This window comes from Mobula hypostoma, chromosome 1 (genome assembly GCF_963921235.1).
Source record: "Mobula hypostoma chromosome 1, sMobHyp1.1, whole genome shotgun sequence".
Taxonomy (NCBI): Eukaryota; Metazoa; Chordata; class Chondrichthyes; order Myliobatiformes; family Myliobatidae; genus Mobula; species Mobula hypostoma.
This window is the reverse complement of record NC_086097.1, coordinates 26,106,178-26,127,722: the sequence shown is the minus strand read 5'-3', so window position 1 is coordinate 26,127,722 and position 21,545 is coordinate 26,106,178. Positions and strand designations below refer to the sequence as shown.

At 42.1% G+C, this 21,545-nt stretch overlaps 1 protein-coding gene across 5 annotated transcripts in view; it reads left to right on the top strand.

The window, feature by feature from the left end:
• The window catches only part of ston2 (stonin 2), a 157,961-nt gene that overhangs the window by 38,736 nt on the left and 97,680 nt on the right, over positions 1-21,545 (top strand). For 4 of the 5 annotated variants that reach the window (XM_063044815.1, XM_063044830.1, XM_063044823.1 and 1 more), the window contains one exon: positions 7,351-7,500. The exons of the other annotated variant lie outside the window; for it this stretch is intronic. In XM_063044815.1, the coding sequence (XP_062900885.1) occupies positions 7,351-7,500 (150 nt within the window). The remainder of the gene's footprint in view (positions 1-7,350; positions 7,501-21,545) is intronic. 5 annotated transcript variants of the gene reach the window in all.

Here is a 21,545-nt window from a genome sequence, read left to right as displayed (position 1 = left end):
ATATTCTTGTTTTGCTAACCACCGGTAAGTAGTCGCTTGCCTTTAGTAGTGCCTTCTTAAACTGGAATTATGAGATCTTCAACTCGTGTTCTCAATATTCATTGTTTATTTATTCATTTATTGTTATTTCTTTTATTTCCTTTTGTATTTGCATAGTTTGTCTTTTACACATTAATTGTTTGTCCTGTTGTGTTTCTTGTATTTACCGTGAATGCCTGCAATAAAATAAATCTCAGGGTTGCATATGCTGTCATATGTACTTTGATTATAAATTTTGAACACCCAAGCATGGATAAACAAGTAGCATATAACATTCATGCTTTAGACTTGCTGGGCAGTGGCTGTTTCAAACAAGTCTGTCGAATAACCTACCTTTGTCATTCATGGCACTACCATCACTAAGTTCTCCTGCCATTGACATCTTGGGGGATTCGCCATTGATCAGAAAACCAACTGGTTCAGTCACATAAATTCCATAGCTATAAGCATAGCTGGAGTATCTTGCTGCGAGGTGACTTGCCTCCTGATATCCCAGTGTATTTTCCCAGAATTTTCAAATCACAAAGTATTCTCTACTTACTTGTCTGGATGAGTGCAGCACTAGTACATTCAGGAAGCTTGACATCACTCGGGACACAGAAGTCCCGGTAGAGGACTGCGAGAACAGCTGAGAGGATCGTGGGGTCTCCCTACCATCCATCAGGGACATTTATCAGGAGCGCTACATCTGCAGGGCTATTAAAATTATTAAGGATCCCAGCATCCTCTTTGACTTTCTACCATCAGGCAGGAGATGCCGATGCATTAAAAACCAGAACGATTAGGATGGGAAACAGTTTCTTGACAGTGGAAATTAACTTACTAACTTCGTTGGGTGTGGGAGAAAACCAGAACATCACCTTGGGATAAAGAAACGTTGCAAGGAACAGAAATGTATATATTTATCATTTAGAAAGCTGAAATCAGATGGGCCCTTTGAGGAATATAAAGGAGGCAGAAAAGAATTTAACAGTGAATCGGAGAGGCCGAGAAGGGCCATTAAATGCCCTTGGCCAGTAGGATTAAAGAGAATCTCAGGGCATCTCATTCAGGAGGACATTTATGCCTAAAGTCAGAGGAAGGGTGTGAGGTAATAAATAATATGTACTGTACTTCACTTCGATATTCACCAAGGAAATAGACATGGAGGATTCAGAGATCGGGCGGGGTTATACAAAAATCAAAGACATCTTGAGATCAAGGAGGAAGTGGTGTTGCATATAGTGGAAAAAACATTGTGGATAAATTCCCAGATCTGGTGGGGTCTATACTTGTTATTGAGAGTATAACAAGTATAAGAGTATAACACCTGCCTGTCCTCCCTGACATCCTTACTGCTCACTATCTTAGATTTATTTCTGTTTTCCCCCTCCTCCGCTCTATCATTCTGGTTCCCATCCCCCTGCCAAATTAGTTTAAACCCTCCCTAATAGCTCTGTTAAACCTTCCCGCCAGGATATTGGTCCCCTTCGGGTTCAGGTATAACCCGTCCTTTTTGAACAGGTCATACTTCCCCCAGAAGAGATCCCAATGATCCAAGAATCTGAAGCCCTGCCCCCTGCACCAGTCTCTCAGTCACCATTCATCTGCCTGATCCTACTATTTTTGCCCTCGCTAGCACATGGCACTGGTAGCAATCCCGAGATTACTATCCTGGAGATCCTGCGTCTCAGCTTCCTTCCTAACTCCCGGAAATCTCTCTTCAGGACCATCTCCCTTTTCCTATCTATGTCATTGGTACCAACATGTACCAAGACAGCTGGCTGCTCGCGCTCTCCCTTCAGAATATTCTGGACCCGATCCGAGACATCCCATACCCTGGCACCTGGCAGGCAACACACCATGCGGGTATCTCTATCAGGCTCACAGAATCTCCTGTCTGTTCCCTTGACTATGGAATCCCCTATGACTACCGCATTCCTCTTCTCCCTCCTCCCCTCCTGCACAACAGCGCCAGGCTCAGTGCCAGAGACCTGGTCACTGTGGCTGTTCCCTGTCAGGTCACCCCCCTCAACATCATCCAAAATGAGATCCAAAACTAACCCACAAACCTAAATTAAATTTTACTGAATTTGTTTATCTCATTATATATTATTACGATTATTGTTCATAAGATACTCCCTTTTATATAATCCATGGATTGTCACAAAATTGTAATTCCACTATAGTCTTTAAAAAAAATTTTGAAAATGGAAAACTAATTTTATGGTTTCTAATGGGTATTGAACAGTAGTGATCTCACCTTTTTACAATGTGAAAATGGCCTTCCAGTTGCTGACATTAAACAATCCACATCTCTGACCATACCCTCTCTGGTTAGCCATTATCAATGTTCCTGTGCTTTAGAATTGTTCAATGACAGTTTTGTGCCTCTTGATTTACTAGTGCAGCAGTTATAATTAAAAATGTTGATATTAGTTACAAACCTAAGATCATTTACCTTATTTCTTCTTTTGAAGTATAACAAGAAATAAGAATTCAGAGAAATACAGTATATTAAGATTAAATAATTTCATTGTGAAGATGAGAATGTTAATTTCAATTGAATACTGAATTACAATGCTGATTGGTTAGAATTGGAGAATTTCATGACTCAGGTTAAATTAAAAGCACGTGAAAAGAATGTTCTTTGGCTGAATTCACATGAATAGCATAAACTGGCAGTAGGTAATCCTCTCTTGATCATTCTTTAGCAATTTCATTATTTTCTAATCCTTTGGGAAACCCTACGTAGGTTTTGTTTTGGAGGTAACATAAACATTCAAGTCAGTGACCCAGTGCTTCATTACTAGTTTACTGGAACTACCATAATTGCATAACTTGCATTCTTCATAGATCACTGGCAACAACTGGGCCGTTTCTGTGGGAGTTATCAAATAATATACAAAATAATAGCTAGTTGTTTTAGTGGAGAAGGTCATCCAATGTGTTTTGAGGAATTATTGTCCAGCCCTGCTGAAAGATTTCTTGAGCATTGTAGTGAACTCCAGGCAATGACTTTAATAATAGACAAACAATAAACTCTCAAATATCTTTTTCTAGCTAGCTTAGACTGAGTTCCTCGGGTTTTCATTTGGAGCTGCAGCATCCTCTACTAAACATTTCTTTTGATAGGAGAGAGAACATTTTGGCAGACTCATGAAGCAGCTGTTAAAAGATCATAAGTGTCATGTTCAGAACCTGAAAGTCATACCAGAACTTGCACCAAGTAGAAATGCCTTCCCTACCAGGACTAGTTGCCTCATGCAGGAATTAAACATTTTTCTCTGGTTTTACTTATGAATTAAGAACAAGACACACTATCCCTTCAGCCAGCTTTGCAAGTCAGTAAGATTATGGCTCAGCTGATTGAATCTCAACTCTGCCTTAATGCCTACTCCCTTTCTTATCAAGGATTTGTCTGAAAAAGAATTTTAAAGAAAGGTTTCTTCTTTTATTTTAAAAAAAGGTTCTTGCTGCTGCCCTTTTAAGCAAGAGAAAGCCGAAGACTTGCTTTCTGAGAGAAAAAAAATTGCACAATCTGTCTCAAACGAGAGAAAATCTACACATGCTGGAAATCCAAGCTTCACACACAAAGCACTGGAGGAACCCAGCAGGGCAGGCAGAGTAAACAGTTGATGTGTCGGGCCAAGACGCCTTGTTGACTGTTTACTCTTTTCCATTGATGCTGCCTGGTCTTCTAAGTTCCTCCAGTATTTTGTGTGTGCTGCACCACCTGCCTTAATCTACATTTCTGACTACAGCGTAAATTTATTTGTTGATCATAATAATCATTGATAAATTTATTATTAAAGTATATATGTCACCATAAACTACCTTGAGGTTAATTTTCTTACAGACATTCACAACAGAACCAAGAAATACAATAGAATCAATAGTTCCAATAATTTGCTCACAATAATTTCCCTAATTTGTAATTTTCGTGACTTGCTCCCTCTCTTCCAATTCCTGATTTACAGCTATTTGTGATAACAAATGTACCCTTTGCCAGGGCAGTGACCCAATATGGAGCCAAGAGCCAAATGTCACATTCATTAGGTGACCAGTAGAGGTTTATTTATCATTGTGCACATGACCTGGAGTTTCTGATGATAAACTAACCCATAACTACCTTTTTTTTAAACCTTCAAAGTAAATTGTAAACACGAGGAATTCTGCAAATGCTGGAAATTCAAGCAACACACATCAAAGTTGCTGGTGAACGCAGCAGGCCAGGCAGCATCTCTAGGAAGAGGTACAGTCGACGTTTCAGGCCGAGACCCAAGTAAACTGTATACAGTAATCACCCTATAGTTCTTCTTATATAGTAGCAGCTCCATTCTCCATTTTTATCTTAAGATTAATTCCCTTCTTTGTCCATGTTCCATTAAGGACTTAAACATGTATATGTTGAAGTTTGCATTTCAGTTTCATTTTAAGACAGATAAAGGATAGATTTTTAATGAGTATAGAAGTGAAGTATTACTAAGGGAAGGTAGGAATGTGAAAGGAGGCCAAAAGTGGATGAGCCTTGATCTTACTGAAAGGTGGGGTTGAGGGGTTCAGCGAACTTTTCCTGCTCCTAGCACATAGAGGGAGAATGTTCAAATTGTCTGTTGATACGGGTGGCAGAATTGAACCCAAGTCACAAAGGCAAAAAGGTATGCACAACCTAAAATGCATGTTGTGTTAACCTACAAAGTAGTAGTGTATATTTTAAAACCAAGTTATCATGATTTTGAGAAGCAACAATACTTTCTCTTTGTATTGCTGAATTTATTTCTTAATTTGTCTTTAAAAGACCTTAAATAAATCATTATATGGTTGTCGATGTCTTCAATGGCTCTTCATCTTGATGACAGATTACCTGTTTGTGGGAAGAGAAGTATCATAACATGATTCAATCCTACAGATCAAGCACCAACTTGGAATTTGTTTTAAAATAAAACTTTTGGACACTTCATTAACTAAAAGTGAGACTTTGATATTCAAAAGCCTTGCAATTGGTTCTTTTCAATTACTTTTTTTCTCTCACCTTGTTTTCGAGTCTCCATCATATTCTGCCTAGCGCTGTGCAGTATGTTCTTACGGTGCACTGTGCATAGAAACAACGAAGGGCCTAATGCTGGTTTCTGATTTGGGAGGAAAGGTGAGAAATAGTTGAACTTTATTTGAAAAAAAACCATTTGAGATGTCATCTTGTTGGTTTATTAGATGGTTAAAGGAATAGAAATTATAGATCTAGAATAATAGAGCTTTTTGATCTGAAAGATATCAATTTAAACCACTGCAAAAATAAATGTTTTATTCGGTGATGAACAATTAAAGTAGACTATTTGCACTTCTGGTACAGTATTTGGTAAAAATCCCTGATATTTAAGAATAATTGTATGCTGATAGGGGCTGCATTGATGGGATGTAGTGAATGACTTTCCTTGTCAGTGTCTCCCAGATACATTGAATTGGATTGACTTTATTTCTTACATCATTCGTATACATGAGGAGTAAAAATCTCTGTTATGTCTCCTTCTAAATGTGCAATGTGTAATTTATAGTAATTTGTAATGAATGATATGTACAACAGGACAGTCAATATAGCATAGAAATACAACTGTATCAGCGTGAGTTCATCAATCTAATGGCCTGGTGGAAGAAGCTGTCCTAGACCCTGTTGGTCCTGGTTTTTATGCTGTGGTACAGTTTCCCAGATGGTAGCAGCTGGAACAGTTTGTGATTAGGGTGACTTGGGTCCCCAATAATCCTTCGGGTCCTTTTTACACACTGAATAGTGGAAAGTTCGTGCTGGGCTGTCCACACCATTCTCTGCCAGGCCCTGTGATTGAGAGAAGTACAGTTCCCATACTAGGCAGTGATGCAGCCAGTCAGTATGCTCTTAATTATAATCCCTATAGAAAGTCCTTAAGATTTGGGGACCCATACTAAACTTCTTCAGCCTTCTGAGGTGAAAGGGTGGTGATATGCTTTTTTCATCACACTGCGGGTATGTACAGATCACGTGAGATCCTCAGTGAAGTGGACGCCAAGGAACTTAAAGCTGTTCACCCTCTCAACCCCAGATTCATTGATATCAATAGGGGTTAGTCTGCCTCTATTCCTCCTGTAGTCCACAACCTGTTCCTTTGTTTTTGTGACATTGAGGGAGAAGTTGTTTTCTTGACACCACTGTGTCAGGGTGATGACGACTTCTCTGTAGGCTGCCTCATCATTATTTGAGGTAAGGCCAATTAATGTAATGTTGTCAGCAAATTTAATTAACAGATTGCATCTGTGGGTGGTGACACAGTCATGGGTATACGGAGAGTAAAGGAGGGGCTTAGGACACCTGTGTTGAAGGTCAGAGGGGCAGGGCTGAGGGGGTCCACTCTTGCCATCTGCTGGCGATCAGACAGGAAGTCCAGGATCCAGCTACACAAGGCAGGGTGAAGTCTGAGGTCTCTGAGCTTCTTGTCAAGCCTGGAGGGAATTGTGATGTTAAATGCTGAACTGTAGACCCCAGAACAACATTCTCATACAAGCATCCTTCTGCAGATGTGTAAGAACAGTGTGTAGAGCTGAGGCTATTGTGTCATCTGTTGATCAGTTGTGTCAGTAGGCGAATTGTAGGGGGTCTAGCATGCTGCAGATGTAATCCTTGACCAGCCTCTCAAAGCATTTGCTAGTTAAGGTGAGCGCGACAGGACGCCAGTCATTCAGTCATATTACCTTGGTCTTTTTAGGTACAGGAACAATGATGGATGTTTTGAAGCAGGAGGGCACTCTACACTGGGAGCAGGAGAGATTAAAAATGTAATCACACCTGCTAGTTGTGCCACGCACATCCTGAGTACCCACCCTGGGATGCCATCCGGTCCCGCAGCCTTGTGACTGTCCACTCATTGGAAACACTTGCATACTTCAGCCTCAGAGATGACTAAGATGCAGGGGTGGCTCTCCTCAGGGGTTCCATGTTGGTGACATCGAACCGAGTATAAAATATATTTAGCTCATCTGGGAGAGAGGCAGCAATGCTGGTAGCATCATTGCACTTAGCTTTGAAGTCTGCGATGGTGTGCAGACCTTGCCATAAGCTGCGTGTGTTATTGGTGGAGAGTTGTCTGGATCTTCTCCCTGTATTGTAGTTTCGCTGCTGGTGACTTTGCGTAGATCATAGCTGCATTTTTTGCGTTCCATCACATCAATGTTCCACTTAAATCGATGCCTAATGGCACACAACAGGCCTTCTGTTCTCACTATTAAAGTAAAGTACTGCAGTTTTAGTTGTGGAAGAAATGCACTTTCTTGACAACTTTAAAATTCTTTTATATTGATTAGGTTCAAAAGAACCTCCTACTTCAGAAGAAAGCTGGACTACTCAATCTGAGGAGCCCAGCAATCTGAGTTTGGCTCTATCCTACACAGATCTGCACTCGATTGAAACAGAAGATTTGCCCAGTAACAGTATTTCCAGACCTGACTCTCCAGGTAAATCCAAATTTTATCTGTATTAAAAGGCATGAATGTTCTGTTTTATTTTACCCTTTGTGATGAGTTGCATTATGTAATATGGATTCAGAAATAGGTGGTTTTAACCAGTACTACTGAACATCCAGATCAAATTGCTCTCAAATCTGGCTATGTGGAACATCTTGCCTAATGTTGGAAAATACCTACAAAATATCTCACTGTGTCTGTTAACAAATGTGTTTGGATGCAAGAAAATGAAAACATTTTGTAAGTTAGTCTGGACTATGTTTATGCTGTTGCACTATGCATACTTTGGTGATGATTTTAATTTAAAATATTTTTTTCTTAAGTGATTTTTCTGGTATCAGTTTTGTAACTTTCTGCTATTGATGTTATACTTGAAGATGTCCTCAGAAACTCCTTTGCAACTTTGTACAGAGTAGTAGAGTGTGAAGAATAGTTACACTCCAAAAATCACTGAATTGTGTCGAAACGGTGGTGGACAGATAATCCGCTGTTTAGATGTGTTGTGTGCAATCCTGTTAAGAAGCTACTAAGAGTGAAATTCTTATTTCTGCACTGTCTGTGGGGTTGTACCTTGGGGAAGTGGACAATCCTGACAAGTCTTTGTAACCAATTTGCTTCATCTTCTAGGAAAAGCTGATTTAGTTTTTTTTTGCAATATCCCTTATGCAGTGATGAGTAATGTTGTATCCTGATGCTTTTGTGATCCAAAAAAAGTGTTGAGAGAACAAAGAAAAGACCAGACAAAAAAGTAGTCATGGTATTCTCATACCTGACGAGACAACAATTATCCTACAAAATAGTAGATTCAAGTGACATGACACTTATACAGATAGCTCAGAAGTTTCTTAAAAAAACAGAAGCAACTGTATTGTAATTACAAACAAGCATAGGAAAGTTAGAACAACAAAAAAAATTCTACATCCCAATCCAACAGTAGCAACCTCTGAGAAATGGCACTGATCAGCAATAATCCAGAATCCAATTTGAACATGACTTGCTCAACTTCAACCGTGAGGACCATCCTATTATGTGTATGTCTGTTTATAAATGGGAATAGGCTATTTGCTGCTTCGAGCTGTGTGTGCCTTACAGTAAGATTATGTTTTAATTTTTACCTCCATGGTGCTATTCTGCACTTAATGCAGATCTGTAGATTCCTTAATTTCTATTGATCTGTTGTGAAAATACTTAGTGATTTTAGAGAATTCCAAAGGAACAGTGCTCTTGGTGAACAAACTTCTTATCCTTGCCCTGAAACTGTAATCCTTAGCTTGGATATACAGAACGAAGCACTTCGCTTTACTCGGTCAAGCCCTGGAACAGCTTTTTGTATTTTAATGAGATCACCCCAGATTACGGACTAAAACTGCTTTATTTCTCCTTATGTGACATAGTCACCAATCTAGAAACAATCTGATAAATTCTTTCATTGTAGGGCATTGGAAAGGCCATATCTAGAGTATTGCACAAGTTTTGTCTCCTTTAGCTTAGAAAAGATAGAGTAGCACTGGAGTCGATCCAGAAGAGATTCACTAGGATAAAATATCTTATCAAAAGAGGTTAAACAGATTAACAAGTTTGATCTGTATTAATTGGAGTCTAGAAAGGGGATTAATTTTAGGGAATCTCAGGTTAGTACATGATGACATATAGGTACTTTGATAATAAATTTACTTTTAACTTTGACCATTGAAACACAAGATCCTAAGTGGGCATAGCAAGATCTTTCCCATTGGTTGGAGAATCTCAAGCAAGAGGATGTAGTTACAAAGTGAGGAGCTAGGCATTTAAAACAGAAGAATACAGAAATTTATTATCACAGAGGTTGGTGAATCTTTGGAATATTTTTCACTTGAAGGTTGTGAAGACCAGGTAATCAGAAGAATTTAAAGCGGAGGTAGACAAATGTACACAAGATTGGGGAATTGGGGGCCATGGGGATCTAGCACACAGGAGAGACTGAGACAGGGAAGATTGAAGGTCAGGACCAGAGCAAGCTTGAGGGGCTGGATGGCCTACTCATGTTAATTTTCTGTGTGTTCTATTTTGCATACTCTCTATCAGAAGCGCATTCTTCAGGAGGGAGACGAGACTTGTCAGAGTAATATATTATTCTGATGTGGTGTTACCAAGGCAAATATGCCTCTATTCTTGTACTCCAATCACATTTTTAAAAAAAATGGCCTTCCTAATTCCTTGTTATATACAAGCATGTGTACATGGGAACTATTGTGCACCAATATATTGGCACCAAAATCAATGAAGTTTTCAGTTTTGTATGAGCAGCATCAATAAAATGATCAGCAGTTGAGGAGGGGCCCCAGATAAGACTAAAACAAAGCTGCTCTACATATATCACAGGTAGAGATAAGGCCATAAGACATATGAGCAGAATTAGGCCATTCAGCCCATCATGTTTACTCCTCCATTCCGTCATGGCTGATCCCAATCCCACTCAACTCCATACACTTGCCTTCTCACCGTATCCTTTGATGCCCTGACTGATCAGGAAACTATCAACTTCCGCCTTAAATATACCCACGGACTTGGTCTCCATCACAGTCTGGGGCAGGTCATTCCACAGATTTACAACTCTCTGGCTAAAAAAAAATTCCCATTACCTCAGTTCTAAAGGGTCGCCGCTTAATTTTGAGGCTGTGTCCTCTATTTCTCGATACCCCCACCATAGGAAACATCCCCTCCACATCTAGCCTATCTAGTCCTTTCACCATTCGGTAGGTTTCAATGAGATTTCTAAACCCCTCCCCCCCACCCCACATTGTTCTAAATATCAATGATAAACACTTCTCATATGTTAACCCCTTCATTTTCGGAATCATCCTCGTGGACCTCCTCTGGACTCTCTCCAATGACAACACATCCTTTCTGAGATATGGGGCCCAAAACTGTTGACAGTGCTCCAAGTGCAGCCTGACTTGTGTCTTATAAAGGCTCAGCATTATCTCCTTGCTTTTATATTCTATTCCCCTTGAAATAAATGCCATCATTGCATTTGCCTTCTTTACCACAGACTCAACCTGTAACAAGTATAGTGGTTTAAGCCCACAGTAATGAAAGAACTGCTACTAGTTTCAAAGTTAGCATGGTGTTTGGCTTTGGGGGGGGGTGGTATTTGTAAAAGTGTGAAAACGAGATTCTACAAATGCTGAAGATCTTGAGCAATACACATAAAGTGCTTTAGGAACTCGGCAAATCAGTCAGCATCTATGGAGAGAAATTAACAGTCGACATTTTGGGCTGAGACCCTTCTTTCTTGAAAATCAACAAAAATACATTAAAGTAGCAAATACAGCATACCAATAATAAGAAAAGACAAAATGTTAAAACTATTATTTTTTGGAAAAAAAGAAGGAAAAAAGAACCCCTACTAATTAAAACAAAAAATCCCTACTAACCAAAAAAAAACCTAGGGAAAAAAAGACCCACTGGGAGCACAGCCCCGGAGCTATACACCATACAAGCTTCCATAAAAGAAAAACATCAATCCGCCAACCAAAACCAATTACACAAGAATCAGAAGGGGAGCACCTTAATTAACTCAAATCAAATGGTAGTAGCGGGCAAAAGAACCCCACCTTTTCTCAAAGTCAAATCGAGGATCAAAGTTCGACTTCTAATTTTCTCCAAACTAAGACATAACATCACCTGAGAGAACCATTGTATCAAAGTGGGAGCAGAGGCATCTTTCCATTTCAATAAAATAGACCTTCTGGCCAATAATGTGACAAATGCAATTACATGTTGGTCTGATATAGAAATACTGTGAATATATTGAGGAATTATACTGAACAATACTGTCAATTTATTAGGTTGTAAATTAATTTTTAAAGCTTTAGAAATTAGAGAGAAAATAGATTTCCAAAACTGTTTCAATACAGAACATGACCAAAACATATGTGTCAGTGTAGCCATCTCAGTTTTACATCTATCACACTGACTATCAACATTAGGAAATATTATAGACAGTCTCTCCTTTGTCAAATAGTAACGATGTACAATTTTAAATTGAATTAGAGAGTGACTGGCACAAATCGAAGAAGAGTTAAGCAACTTCAAAATTCGCAACCAATCCTCTGATATCAAGGTCATATTAAGTGCTCTTTTCCAGTCTTGCTTAATCTTAAGTAAAGGATAATTATACTGTTGTAATAGTAAATTATAAATTTTCCCATTTAAAACCTTTCACTAAAGGATTCATTTTTAAAATAATGTCTAACAGGTCAGAATCTTGTATATATGGAAAATTACTTAAAATATTCTTGTAAGAAATGTCTGACCTGAAGATATTGCAAGAAACGTGAGTGCGAGAGAGAATATTTAGTTACTAATTTCTCAAAAGACATCAATCGACCTTCTTGAAACAGATCCATGAAGGAATAAACCAAAGAAAAAAGGTAGGATCACTAAGTGAAGGTTTAAATAAATAGTTTCATAAATTAAACTAAAAAGGTTAAATTTTTTAAGATTAAAAAAATTACGAAAATGGTACCAAATTTGTAATAGCTGCTTAATCATGGATATAAATTTAGAATAGAAATTTTGGCTAATTGTGAAGGTAAAGAGGCTCCTAATAACGAAATTAAGTAAAATTGTTTCATAGCTTTCAGTTCCAAATCAACCCAAGGTGGTCTTTCATTTTTATCAGTCCAATATAACCAAGAACACACATGACGTATATTAACTGCACAATAATACATTCTTAAAATATGCAAAGCAAGACCTCCATCTTTTTTTGATTTTCGTAAATGATATTTTCCAATTCTTGATCTCTTATTATTCCAAACAAAAGATGAAATAATAGAATCAACCTGATCAAAAAAACTTCTTAGTTAAAAAAATAGGAGTATTTTGAAATACTTACAAAAAAAATTTTGGTGAGATCATCATTTTAACTGCATGAATTCGGCCAGCTAACGAAAGTGTAAGTGGATTCTATCTACAAAATATTTGCTTCATAAAATCCACTAAGGGAACCAAATTAGCTCTACAAAGGTCTCCATAATTTTTAGTGATGATAATACCTAAATATTTGAAAGAGTCTGTAACATTAAAAGGAATATCATCATATATAGAACTACTACTACTATGTCGACTCAGGCCTAGGGGGCTGGCGTCGGGCACGATGACGGACTCTCCACTTCTCCCTCTCCCTCATCAGTGTGTTCAGTTCATCTACATTAGCTGCGCCGCTGTCTTCTAGGAGCATGTTGACCATAGTCTTGGGAGGGTGCCCAGGGTTCATCCTCCCGTGCTTGGGCTCCCATATGATGACTAGGCTGGCAGGTAGCTTGGGGTGGCATAGACAGTGCCCTGCTAGTTGCAGTCTTCTCTCCTCGATTTTAGTGGTGAGCATCGGTAGGTCGTTATAGAGCTCGACGTTCGTCATGTGCTGTTGCCAACTGACATCAAGAGCAATCCGGAGCATTCATGTATAGCAACCATCTAGAGACTTTCGCATAGTTTTGGTGAGTGTCCATGTCTCACATCCGTACGTGAGAATGGACTCTCTGATTGCTAGGAAAATCCTCTTTTTAAGCCCTCTGGTCAGGTTCGACTTCCAGATTTCCTTCATGTCGTTCATAGCCCTCCACGCCAGTGCCTTCCATATCTTTATGTCCTTCTCCGAACTCATCATTCTTGACCCTAGGTACTTGTAGTCAAAGACTTTCTTAATGGTATCATTCTTTACGGCATTGAGAGTACCTTCGTCACAGTTAAACACCATGTACTCTGTCTTTTTAGCGTTCAGGTGAAGTTCAACTTTATTGCACTCAATTTCCACTTTTGTCAGTAGCTGCTGTGTTTCCTCCATCTGGTCAGAAAGCAGGACTATGTCACCTGCAAAATCGAGATCTGTGAGCGTAACTGGTGTGACTCTTTTGGTTCATCCTGGTTTTATGGTAAAACCAAGCTTGTCATGATCTTTGGTAGCTTGTCGCAGAGAGTAATCAAGGACGATTATAAAGATGTAGGGTGCCAGAGTGTCTCCTTGCAGCACACCAGCTCGGAGCTCGAACCTGCTGTTTCTCCGTCTGGTGATACAACTTTCGCCATCGTTTTGGTATAGCTGGACTCTATTGCTCTCAGTAGATGGTCTGGCACTCCGTAAGCTTTCGGGATCTTCAGCATTTTACCTTGGTGAATGGAGTCGAAAGCTTTGCGAAAATCGATGTAAGTAAGCACGGCTGGTAGGTTGTTCTTCTTGACTTCCTCGACGATCCTATGGAGAGCAAGTATTTGAATAACTGTTGTGCGCTTCTGCCAAAAACCATTCTAATTGAATCTTAGCTTAGGGTCAATGGTGGTGCGAATCCTGTTCAAGATCATCCGATTGTATAACTTTGCTAAGATGCAGGTCAATCTGATGCCGCTGCAGTTATCTGTCGTCGTGAGGGATCCAGACTTGGGGACTGGGATAATGTTTGAGAGTGACCACTGTCCTGGTTTGTCGCCTTTTATCAGTGCCATATTACATATGTCCAGCAAGATGTCGTCCAGGTTGCAGTTCTTCAGGACATCTGGTGGTATCCCATCTGGTCCAGTGCTCCTGCCCTGTTTGAGTGCATATTTGGCTTTCTTCAGTTCCTCAATGGTGAATGGGCCGTCATCGATGTCGACTTGCGTTAGTATCGTGGGTATGTCCTCCTCTTCTTCTGTGATCGTTGGAGGGCTTCCCAGCAGGTTCTTAAAGTGGGTAAACCATGTCTGGACATGATCCTCTGCTGTTTTACCACTTATTTGACCTGATGGGGACTTCTTCCGTCTTCTGATCTCATTGACTAGGCGCCATGCTTCTCCATGCTGCATGTCTTCATTAGCAGCCTCTATCTCTCTAATCCTCTCAACCAGTTCCTCTTCCTTCAGTCGGTCATAGGTGGCAAAGAGATTCTTTGCTGTCTTGAACTTGTCTCTTAGCTCTTCTGTTTCACTCCTTCGAAGTTCGGCATGACAAGCATTGACCACACTTCTTGCTGTGACGACGTCAGGATGTTTCGAGATCCAACTCTTCTTGATTCACTTCACAGTAGGCAAACTCTTTGTTGCATCTTTGTGTGCGTCTATGAGCCATTGATAGCGGTCGGTGGCAGTCTCTTCCTCCCCCCTTTCCAGTGGGCCGAAGCGATTTCTCACATCCACTGTGTATTGGGCTTGAAGAATAGGTTGTAAGGAGAATGCCTTCCAGTCTACCTTCTCCTTGGGACCTGTGGCTTTGTGTTGCCGCAGGCTCAGTCTCACTTGCATTGACACTACTCTGTGGTCAGAAATGACCGAGTTGAAGGTGCTGTAGGCTTCTGTGTTGATCACACAATTACGCCATTTTGTTCTTACGAGGATGTAATTGAGCTGTTTCCTGTAGATGGAGGCTCTGTTTTCGGATGTCCACAGTTTACCAGTTCGCTGCTTGAATTGTGCGTTGGCGGCAATGAGACTGTGTTCCTGGATGAAATCAACTAGATATTGTCCATTTCTGTTGGTAAAGTCTTGGTACGAGTATGGAACATCTTCCAGTCTGACCTGGGCATTAAAATCACCGAGCACAGCCAGGAAGTTGTGTGCCGGTATTGAAGTGACAGCTTCGTGAAGTTTACTGTAGAAGGCCTCCACCTCCTTCTCCTTGCTGCAGTTGTGTGGGGAGTAACAGATGATGACAGAGGTCGCCGGGTTTCCGTCTAATTCCGCAGTAAGGATTCTGTCACTGACTGAGACTTTGCCCCTCAGTGCCTTCTTCGTTTTGCAGTTCAACATCAGCCCTACTCCACCTTGTGCAGACATCGTCGTCATCGGTTCTCTCCATGCGGACGAGGTGATGAGGTGCATCCCCTCTACCTCTGTGATATATAGAAGCAGAATCATTTAAAGGAAATAATTCACTTTTATTAAGGTTTTATTTATATCCCGAAAACTTACCAAATTCATTTAATAATTTCAATAAACTAGGAATGGATTCTTCAGGATTTGAAACATAAACTAAAAGATCATCAGCATAAAGGGAGATCTTATGAATAGTCCCATTTATGGAAATTCCTTGAATATCTTTAGCTTCATGAAGTGCAATAGCCAAAGGTTCCAACATCAAATTAAATGACAGGGGACTTAACAGACATCCTTGTCTCGTACCCCGCGAAAGTTGAAAAAAAGATCTGCAATTATTAGTACGTAACAACAGTGGCAATAGGGCTTTTATATATCATTCTAATCCGCTTATTAAAATTAGTGCCAATGTTGAATTTCTCTAAGACGTTAAATAAGTATTTCCATTCAACTCTATCAAATGCCTTTTCAGCATCAAGAGAAACAACACATTGAGGAGTCTTAGAAAGGGATGAGTATATAACATTTAACAGTCTCCGAGTATTAGAGAAGGAATAGCGGCCTTTTATAAAACCTGTTTGGTCCTGAGAGATAATTTTAGCTAGAATATTCTCCAGTCGATTAGCCATTATTTTTGAAAGAATTTTAGCATCCACATTTAATAGTGAAATAGGTCTATATGAAGTACAATCAGTAGGGTCTTTATCTTTCTTAACAATTAAAGAATTAGAAGCTTCATAAAACGTGGGAGGTAACTCTCCTAACAAAAAAGAATCTTTAAGCATTTCCAACATATATAGAGAAAGCAATTCTTTAAATTTTTTATAAAATCCTACAGAAAAACCATCCAATCCAGGAGCTTTACCAAATTGCGTTGAAAGAATAGCTTTCTGAATTTCCTTTTCAGTAGTAGGAGTATCAAGAGTTTATGGAATATAGAACATAGAATAGCACAGCACAGTACAGGCCCTTTGGCCCACAATGTTGTGCCGACCCTCAAACCCTGCCTCCCATATAAGCCCCCACCTTAAATTCCTCCATATACCTGTCTAGTAGTCTCTTAAACTTCACTAGTGTATCTGCCTCCACCACTGACTCAGGCAGTGCATTCCATGCACCAACCACTCTCTGAGTAAAAAACCTTCCTCTAATATCCCCCTTGAACTTCCCACCCCTTACCTTAAAGCCATGTCCTCTTGTATTGAGCAGTAGTGCCCTGGGGAAGAGGCGCTGGCTGTCCACTCTATCTAGCCCTCTTATTATCTTGTAAACCTCTATCATGTCTCCTCTCATCCTCCTTCTCTCCAAAGAGTAAAGCCCTAGCTCCCTTAATCTCTGATCATAATGCATACTCTCTAAACCAGGCAGCATCCTGGTAAACCTCCTCTGTACCCTTTCCAATGCTTCCATATCCTTCCTATAGTGAGGCGACCAGAACTGGACACAGTACTCCAAGTGTGGCCTAACCAGAGTTTTATAGAGCTGCATCATTACATCGCGACTCTTAAACTCTATCCCTTGACTTATGAGAGCTAACACCCCATAAGCTTTCTTAACTACCCTATCCACCTGTGAGGCAACTTTCGGGGATCTGTGGACATGTACCCCTAGGTCCCTCTGCTCCTCCACACTACCAAGTATCCTGCCATTTACTTTGTACTCTGCCTTGGAGTTTGTCCTTCCAAAGTGTACTACCTCACACTTCTGTGGGTTGAACTCCATCTGCCACTTCTCAGCCCACTTCTGCATCCTATCAATGTCTCTCTGCAATCTTTGACAATCCTCTACACTATCTACAACAGGGGTCCCCAACCTTTTTCGCACTGCGGACCGGTTTTATATTGACAATATTCTTGTGGGCAGGGGTGGGGGTGGTAGGGTTGACAACGAACAAGAGTAGCAGTCAAATACATTGGGTTTACCCCGAGAAAGATTACAATGGCCATGAAGCCTTGCGCAGGTACCAGTGCGCATGCGTGATATATGTGCCCATTTTTTTCTACAATTCGTTTTTGGCGATTCTGTTCGAGGGGGGTGTTAATCACGAATGCAATATAGGTGATAAGTGGCTAATACACTCAATTTCGTTTCTAAAAGGGTTTATCTAACGAATTTAATATTAAACCTATAGCGCATATTTTCCTCGCATGAATATAGCGATAAGTCAATTATCAGGGGAGATGGAAGTAAGTGTTGAACGAACTTCCAGTAGAAGTGGTAGAGGCAGGTTTGATATTATCATTTAAAGAAAAATTGGATAGGTATATACAGAGGAAAGGAATGGAGAGTTATGGGCTGAGTGCAGGTCGGTGGGACTAGGTGAGAGTAGCGTTCGGCACGGACTAGAAGGGCCGAGATGGCCTGTTTCCGTGCTGTAATTGTTATATGGTTATATAAGTCAATAGCATCATAACATTTTAAGTAACATTTGGATTTTAAACACACAGAACATATTTTCCCTGTATGAACATATAATATCGTTGCAACACACCAATATCACTGAACCAGTGGGAGCCCTGGGCTTGTTTTCCTGCAACAAGACGGTCCTATCGAGGGGTGATGGGAGACAGCGATACTCGAAGGAGGTTCCTTATGTCCAGTCTATTCCGCAATTTAGTTTTCATTGCATTCGTTGCAGAGATATGTTGGAAATGGAAGCAATGTTTTCAGTGCTTTCATGGCTATCTCAGGATATTTAGCCTTGACTTTGATCCAGAATGCCGGCAGAGATGTTATGTCAAATATGCTTTTCAGCCCGCCATCATTTGCAAGCTCGAGGAGTTGATCTCCTCCCCACGCTGACATGAATGACGCATGCGTAATGACCTCGCATGCATTCAAGCTCAACAGTGGGCGTGACAGGGAATGAGGAAAGGTGCAGCTGACTCCTATCGCCAAATCATATTGTTTCCTTGCCCGGTAGCGCATGCTTTGCGGCCTGGCACCGGTCCGCGGCCCGGTGGTTGGGGACCGCTGATCTACAACACCACCAACCTTTGTGTCGTCTGCTAACTTGCCAACCCACCCTGCTACCCCAACATCCAGGTCGTTAATAAAAGTCACGAAAAGTAGAGGTCCTAGAACAGATCCTTGTGGGACACCACTAGTCACAATCCTCCAATCTGAATGTACTCCCTCCATCATGACCCTCTGCCTTCTGCAGGCAAGCCAATTCTGAATCCACGTGGCCAAACTTCCCTGGATCCCATGCCTTCTGACTTTCTGAATAAGCCTACCGTGTGGAACCTTGTCAAATGCCTTACTAAAATCCATATAGATCACATCCACTGCACTTCCCTCATCTATATGCCTGGTCACCTCCTCAAAGAACTCTATCAGGCTTATTCGACATGATCTGCCCTTCACAAAGCCATGCTGACTGTCCCTGATCAGACCATGATTCTCTAAATGCCTATAGATCCTATCTCTAAGAATCTTTTCCAACAGCTTTCCCACCACAGACGCAAGGCTTACTGGTCTATAATTACCCAGACTATCCCTACTACCTTTTTTGAACAAGGGGACAACATTTGCCTCCCTCCAATCCTCCGGTACCATTCCCGTGAACAACGAGGACATAAAGATCCTAGCCAGAGGTTCAGCAGTCTCTTCCCTCGCCTCGTGGAGCAGCCTGGGGAATATTCCGTCAGGCCCCGGGGACTTACCTGTCCTAATGTATTTTAACAACTCCAACACCTCCTCTCCCTTAATATCAACATGCTCCAGAACATCAACCTTGCTCATATTGTCCTCACCATCATCAAGTTCCCTCTCATTGGTGAATACCGAAGAGAAGTATCATTGAGGACCTTGCTCACTTCCTCAGTCTCCAGGCACATCTTCCCACCTTTATCTCTAATTGGTCCTACCTTCACTCCTTTTTTTCTTCACATAATTGAAGAATGCCTTGGGGTTTTCTTTTACCCTACTCGCCAAGTCCTTCTCATGCCCCCTTCTTGCTTTTCTCAGCCCCTTCTTAAGCTTCTTTCTTGCTTCCCTATATTCCTCAATAGACCCATCTGATCCCTGCTTCCTAAACCTCATGTATGCTGCCTTCTTCCACCTGACTAGATTTTCCACCTCACTTGTCACCCATGGTTCCTTCACCCTACCATTCTTTATCTTCCTCACCGGGACAAATTTATCCCTAACATCCTACAAGAGATCTCTAAACATCGACCACATGTCCATAGTACATTTCCCTGCAAAAACATCATCCCAATTCACACCTGCAAGTTCTAGCCTTATAGCCTCATAATTTGTCCTTCCCCAATTAAAGATTTTCCTGTCCTCTCTGATTCTGTCCTTTTCCATGATAATGCTAAAGGCCAGGGAGCGGTGGTCACTGTCCCCCAGATGCTCACCCACTGAGAGATCTGTGACCTGACCCCGTTCATTACCTAGTACTAGATTTAGTATGGCATTCTCCCTCTAGTTGACCTGTCCACATACTGTGACAAGAATCCGTCCTGGACACACTTAACAAACTCTGCCCCATCTAAACCCTTGGAACTAATCAGGTGCCAATCAATATTAGAGAAGTTAAAGTCACCCATGATAACAACCCTGTTATTTTTGCACCTTTCCAAAATCTGCCTCCAAATCTGCTCCTCTGTATCTCTGCTGCTACCAGGGGGCCTGTGGCGACCCACTTTCTGGCACACACGAACCGGCTCACAACAGCGCGCGCAGGCAGGGGGCCGGCACCAAAAAGGGCGCCAAGCCATCTTCACCAGCAGGGGGAAAATCCCGCGCGCAGAAAGGGTCTGGGAATATACATTCCCCACAGTAGTCCCGCCCAGGGAGGGCGGGAAGGGGAAGGCTTTAAAGCGGGCCGCGAAGTTTGAATAAATCTCTTTCATCGCAACTCTAACTCACCGACTCCGTGTGGTTATTCTAGCGCTGTGTGTAGCACATCGCTACAATTGGTGACCCCGACGGCCCAAACGATATTTGGACCAGAGATGACCGACGCTGCATCTGTTCACGCAGTTTCGTTAAAACTGCCAAGCTTCTGGACGCTGCAACCCCAATTATGGTTCGAACAAGCAGAAGCACAATTCCACATTCGGCAGATAACCTCGGAGTCCACTCGCTACTACTACGTGCTGAGCTCCCTCGACCAGGAGACTGCTGCACAAGTTGAGGAGTTTATACAGTTGCCCCCGGAGGACGGCAAATACACAGCATTCAAAGCCCTGCTCATAAGGACTTTTGGACTCTCACGGCGCGAACGAGCACACCGCTTAATGCACCTGGATGGTTTGGGAGACAGGCCGCCGTCAGCATTAATGAACAAGATGCTGGCCCTGGCTGAAGGGCACAAACCCTGCCTCATGTTTGAGCAGGCGTTCCTAGAGCAACTGCCCGAGGACATATACCTGCTGCTGTCCGACGCAGATTTCAGCAACCCCCGGGAGGTGGCGGCCCGAGCAGATGTACTGTGGAATGCCAGGAAAGAGAGAGGGGCATCCGTCGCACAGATCACCAAACCGCGTGCCCAACGACAGACCAGACCAGGCCCGGCAGCAGAGCCTACAAAACCCGGCGACGAGAGTGAGGAGCCCAACGAACAAGGTGTTTCTACCACCAGCAGTGGGGCATAGAGGCCCGCCGCTGCAGACCGCCCTGCAAATTCCCGGGAAACGCCAGGGCCCAGCCGCCGCTGATGGCTACGGCGGCTGGCCATCAGGACAGCCTCCTGTATGTCTGGGACAAGCAGTCGGGACGCCGCTTTTTGGTTGACACTGGAGCGGAGATCAGCGTCTTACCTCCAACGAGTTACGACACCCGCAACAGAGAACCGGGACCCACCCTGAGGGCCGCTAATGGCAGCACAATACGAACCTACGGCACCCGCACGGTGCGGCTACAGTTCAGCTCCAGCCGGTTCACGTGGGACTTCACACTGGCCGCCGTGGCCCAACCACTGCTGGGGCCAGATTTTCTACGAGCCCACAGCCTGCTGGTCGACTTGCAAGGGAAGCGATTAGTCCACGCCAAGACTTTTCAAACGTTCTCCCTGGGTGAAGCACAGTTGCCAGCCCCACACCTGGACTCCATCACGCTGTCCGACGATGAATTCACCAGGGTCCTGGCGGATTTCCCATCAGTACTGACACCGCAGTTCATGGCAGCCGTGCCCAGACACGGAGTACAGCACCACATCCCGACCCAGGGACCACCCCTCCACGCCCGTGCTT